The sequence below is a fragment of the Chlorella variabilis genome, assembly GCF_000147415.1.
Source record: "Chlorella variabilis unplaced genomic scaffold CHLNCscaffold_1, whole genome shotgun sequence".
Taxonomy (NCBI): Eukaryota; Viridiplantae; Chlorophyta; class Trebouxiophyceae; order Chlorellales; family Chlorellaceae; genus Chlorella; species Chlorella variabilis.
This window is the reverse complement of record NW_005435087.1, coordinates 1,662,166-1,666,099: the sequence shown is the minus strand read 5'-3', so window position 1 is coordinate 1,666,099 and position 3,934 is coordinate 1,662,166. Positions and strand designations below refer to the sequence as shown.

At 69.9% G+C, this 3,934-nt stretch overlaps 2 protein-coding genes across 2 annotated transcripts in view; one reads left to right on the top strand and one right to left on the bottom strand.

Moving 5' to 3' along the window:
* CHLNCDRAFT_56535 (expressed protein) overlaps positions 1 to 2,569 on the bottom strand; it is a gene marked incomplete at its 5' end in the record, with an annotated part of 6,309 nt that extends 3,740 nt beyond the window's left edge. The window contains 5 exons of the mRNA XM_005851775.1: positions 3 to 597; positions 773 to 846; positions 974 to 1,447; positions 1,634 to 2,300; positions 2,483 to 2,569. Coding sequence (XP_005851837.1) covers positions 3 to 597; positions 773 to 846; positions 974 to 1,447; positions 1,634 to 2,300; positions 2,483 to 2,569 — 1,897 coding nt within the window. The remainder of the gene's footprint in view (positions 1 to 2; positions 598 to 772; positions 847 to 973; positions 1,448 to 1,633; positions 2,301 to 2,482) is intronic.
* Positions 2,570 to 3,213: 644 nt separating this feature from the next.
* The window catches only part of CHLNCDRAFT_133330 (hypothetical protein), a gene marked incomplete at both ends in the record, with an annotated part of 6,514 nt that continues 5,793 nt past the window's right edge, over positions 3,214 to 3,934 (top strand). The window contains 3 exons of the mRNA XM_005852102.1: positions 3,214 to 3,284; positions 3,474 to 3,564; positions 3,701 to 3,895. Coding sequence (XP_005852164.1) covers positions 3,214 to 3,284; positions 3,474 to 3,564; positions 3,701 to 3,895 — 357 coding nt within the window. The remainder of the gene's footprint in view (positions 3,285 to 3,473; positions 3,565 to 3,700; positions 3,896 to 3,934) is intronic.

Sequence of the window (3,934 nt, the reverse complement as noted above, 5' to 3'; positions counted from 1 at the left end):
ACCCGCGTAGTCGGGGCTCAGCAGCGGTGGAAGGCCCTGGGGTAGCACAAACGCCGACTTGGCCGCCGCCCCTTCCGGCGGCGGCGCTGCTCCTGCCGGCTGCACCGGGAGAGCGCCCTCGCTGCCCTCCTGCGGCTGCTGCTGCTGCTGCCGCGCTGCCTCAGCTGCTGCTGCCGCAGGCATCTGCTGCCCCCGCTCCGGCCTCCCCAGCGGGCTGCCCGGGGGCAGCGCGGCAGTGCTGCCGCCGCCGCTGGCCAGGTGGGCAGGCATGGTCTCTGCCCGCCGCACGCCCGGCGGCAAGCCCTGCGCAGCTCCCAGCAGCCCGCCACCCCCTACCGCAGGGCTGCTGCCCAGCGGCGGCGTGATGAAGCCGCTGCCTGCACCCAGCGAGGTGCCCAGCAAGCCAGGCACGCTGCCGACGCTCACGCCCAGGCTGCTGGCCGCGCTGCCGCTGTTGGGGAGCGGCCCCGCCAGGTGGGCGGATGCGGCTGGAGGCGCGGGGATGGCCTTGGGAGAGGTTTGGTGGGACCCGGGGCGGGAGCCGTGGCGGGACCCATGGCGCGACTGCACCACAGCCTGCGGGATCGCGGCGGGCATCTGCAGCAGGGCAGGGGGCAGTGGGGGAAGTGAGCAGTGAGGCAGCACTCTGACCATGTCGGCAAGGGCCTGAGCCTCGCCGGCATGGTGCGCCTGACGCTTCCAGCAGCAGAAGGCAGCGCAGGCAGGCTCCTGCAGCCTCCCAACCACCCACCCACCCAGGAAGCCAGCCCACCTGGACCTTGCGCGACTGCATCCACTTGGCATCGATGAAGCTCTCCAGAGACTGCACCTCCGCGGCAGACGGACCTGCAGCACACATGCCCCGCACGCAGGGCACAGAATGAAGGCACACGCGCGACGGGCGCCGCAGGGCAGAACAGAATGGGGGCATTGGCAGCAATCGGGTTGCCACCTGGCTGGCACCCAAGCTCACCTTTGGCCGGCGAGGGATCCAGGCTTGGCGGGGTTGACCCTCTGGGCCCGCCACCCTGCTTGCCGGGGCTGGCAAATGGGCCGCCGCCGGCACCGCTCGAATCGGCGCCGTCCTGGCTGCCGTCGCGCTGCTTCTGCGTCATCTTGCGCCGCATGTTCTGCACCTTGCTGGCCCCCCAGCCCTTCCACCCCCGCTGCTTTGCCTGCCGCTGCTCCCCTGTCGCCGCCACAAGAGCCAGCGCCTGCCCATCCGGGCCTGCCTCACTGCCTCCGCCGCCGCCGGCATCCTCAGCAGCCGCAGGACCATGTGAGCCTGCGCCTCCTGGCGGCGCCTGCTCAGCATACTCCAGGATACTGCGGTCCCGCATGGCTTCGCAGTACGCCCCATACATGGCCTCCACCGCACGCAGCTTCTCCGCATCCTGGCACCACCACCCCAGCGCGTGCAGCCACTGCTGCTTGGAGGCGGGGTCGTCTGCGGGCGGGGCGGAGCAGGGAAGGCAGGCAGCAGCAGCATGCAGGGATGAGGAGCAGCTAGTGCACAGCCAAAACGCAGCCAGCTGGCAAAGACCCTTTGCCTCCAACAAAGTTGGTCGGTTGTCCAGACAGCTCCATGCTCTGCGGGGCCAGCACCACAGGCCAGCCGCCTGCTGCGCCTCACCTGCCCACAGGTAGAAGGCGGGCTCCCCCTCCAGCAGCTTCCACCTGGGGTGGCTGATCAGCAGCGGCGCGCGGCGGATGAACTCGCTGCGCCCCCGCAGCCCATCCGCCACGAGCTCCACCAGGCAGCCATCCAGCGGGATGCCGACCTTGGTGGGGGGCACGAGCTCGGCAGCAGGCTCGGCTGGCCCCGCGCCAGCACCTGCTGCTGCTGCTGCAGAGGGCGAGGCCGCGTCTGGCACACCCTCGCCCGCCGCTCCCCGCTTGCCTTGCTGCCCGGGCTGCTCAGGCGCGCCACGGCCCGGCGAGGGCGGCTTGGCGCCGGGCGGCGGCAGGATGGGCCGCAGCACCAGCGTGCCCTGCGCCAGGCTGGCCTCCCACGCCCTGAAGCTGCCCTGGGTGGGGTCGCTGGTGGGAGGCCAGTTGCCTACCGTGTCCTCCCGCCGCCAGAGCGAGGCGGGCGAGGAATAGACGATGCCGCTGAACTCGCCCCCACACGCAATGGCATGCGGCAGCGTGGGGCCCGGCGCCGTGGCGGTGTTGCCGCTGCCGTGCGCGGCAGGCACGCGCCTCCGCCCATGCCGCGGCGGCCGCAGCTGCCCCACCGTGGGGCCGTGGGCATGCTGGCTGCTGGACTTGGGGTGGGTGAGGCGGTAGAAGGCGAGGGCCTGCGACAACACATTGCACAACACATGCGGGCAGAACGAGATGGGAGGAAGGCGGGCTGGAACAGCACTAAAGCACACCCCCAGCTGGTTGCTTGCGGATTCAAAGTGCTGAGTTGTGCCCGGCATCGACCTGTCCACCTGATACCACTGCTGCTTGCTGCGTCGCCCAGGGGGCAACTCACCAGCGCTCCTGCCGCGCCGGCCAGGCCAAGCAGAACGCCCGCCACCAGCGTCAGCACCGACGCCAGCAGGCCGGTGGGGAAGAGCATCGCTGGCAACGAGTGCAGCAGGTACACACCACATGCCACCCTGCACATGAGACCGCACCGCAGCAGCAAGTGTCCAGTTTTGGCGGTGCTGACCGAGGCCGCCCCGACGGGGCCTGCTGCTCTTCAGCGCCAGCCCTTGTTGTTCCACGCTGGGTCACCCGACTCACCCCAGCACCAGGAGAGCGCCAGCCTCGATAGCCTGCTGCTGAGAAGGGGCGGGCGAAGCGGTTGGGGCAGCCCTGGGCTCGCCGGCAGCTGCTCTCGACATGGTCTCGACACCCGGCCTAGGTCAGGGGCGAGTAGAGAGGGAAGCAGGGGACTAGGGCTGCGCCACGGCTTGGCACCACCGCGCTTCTCGATGGCAGCCCATGTCTGGGAGCTGGCCCTCCCTGATCGGGATCCTAATGCGCAAGGGTGCACACTTGTGCAATGGGAGGCTGAAATGGAGTGCTGTTTTGACCCGCCCGCCAGCTCAGCTTTCAGGTGCTGCCTGTTTGTGGGGGGCTTACAAGCACGCTGAATCGTCGGATCTCCCTCCTGTCACCTGGACTGGGTTCGCAGGCGCTGTGGCTCCAGCCACGCAAAACACCCGATCAGCGAGCGCAAGGATGGGCAGCAGGGGCTAGCAGGGTGCAGGTGCTGCCATGGGGGATCGCACGCGCTTCTCATGCTCCGCCTTCTCGCCGGCAGCCGCCCGGCAGACTTCGGTGTGCTTGTGGCGCAACCGGGAGACCGGTGACCACCGCCTGGTGACCTCCATATCCACCAGGCAAGCCACAGGCACCGCTTGGCCCCGGCGGGGCGGGCGCAGGGGTGCGACTGCCGCCGCCGCCGCCCGCCAGCCGCCGTGCGCCGCCTGCTGGCCTCCGCACTCACACTTGCCTGCCTCCCATGGGCCGTGCAGGAAGAGCACGGAGGTGCTGCGCATCAATCTGCGCACGGGAAGGCTGGAGCTGGAGAATGATGCCATCGCAGAGAGCTCGTATGCAAATGAGGTGCGGCGGAGCTGTAGCTGGCGCAGATGCGCAGTGTGGTTGTGCCAGCAGCCTCCTGCCAATGCACCGTACAAGCGCATCAGTGCTTGCCTGTTTCGAACCATACCCGCGCAATGAACCCCTGCCCCGCCTGCAGAGCGAGGCGCTGATCCAGCTGCAGTGCCGCGGCTTTGAGCTGGTCGAGCGCGGCTGCGCGCTGCTGGGCTTTGTGGCGGCGGGTCCCGCAGCGGGGGTGCTGCTGGCCACGCGGGTGCGGGAGAAGGCGGTGCTGCCAGGAGGGCATACCGTGTATGCAGTGACCGACAGCCAGTGGCTCATCGTGCCGCTGCAGGTGGGCGAGGGGGCTGGGAGGGGGCAGGGTTGGCTGGTG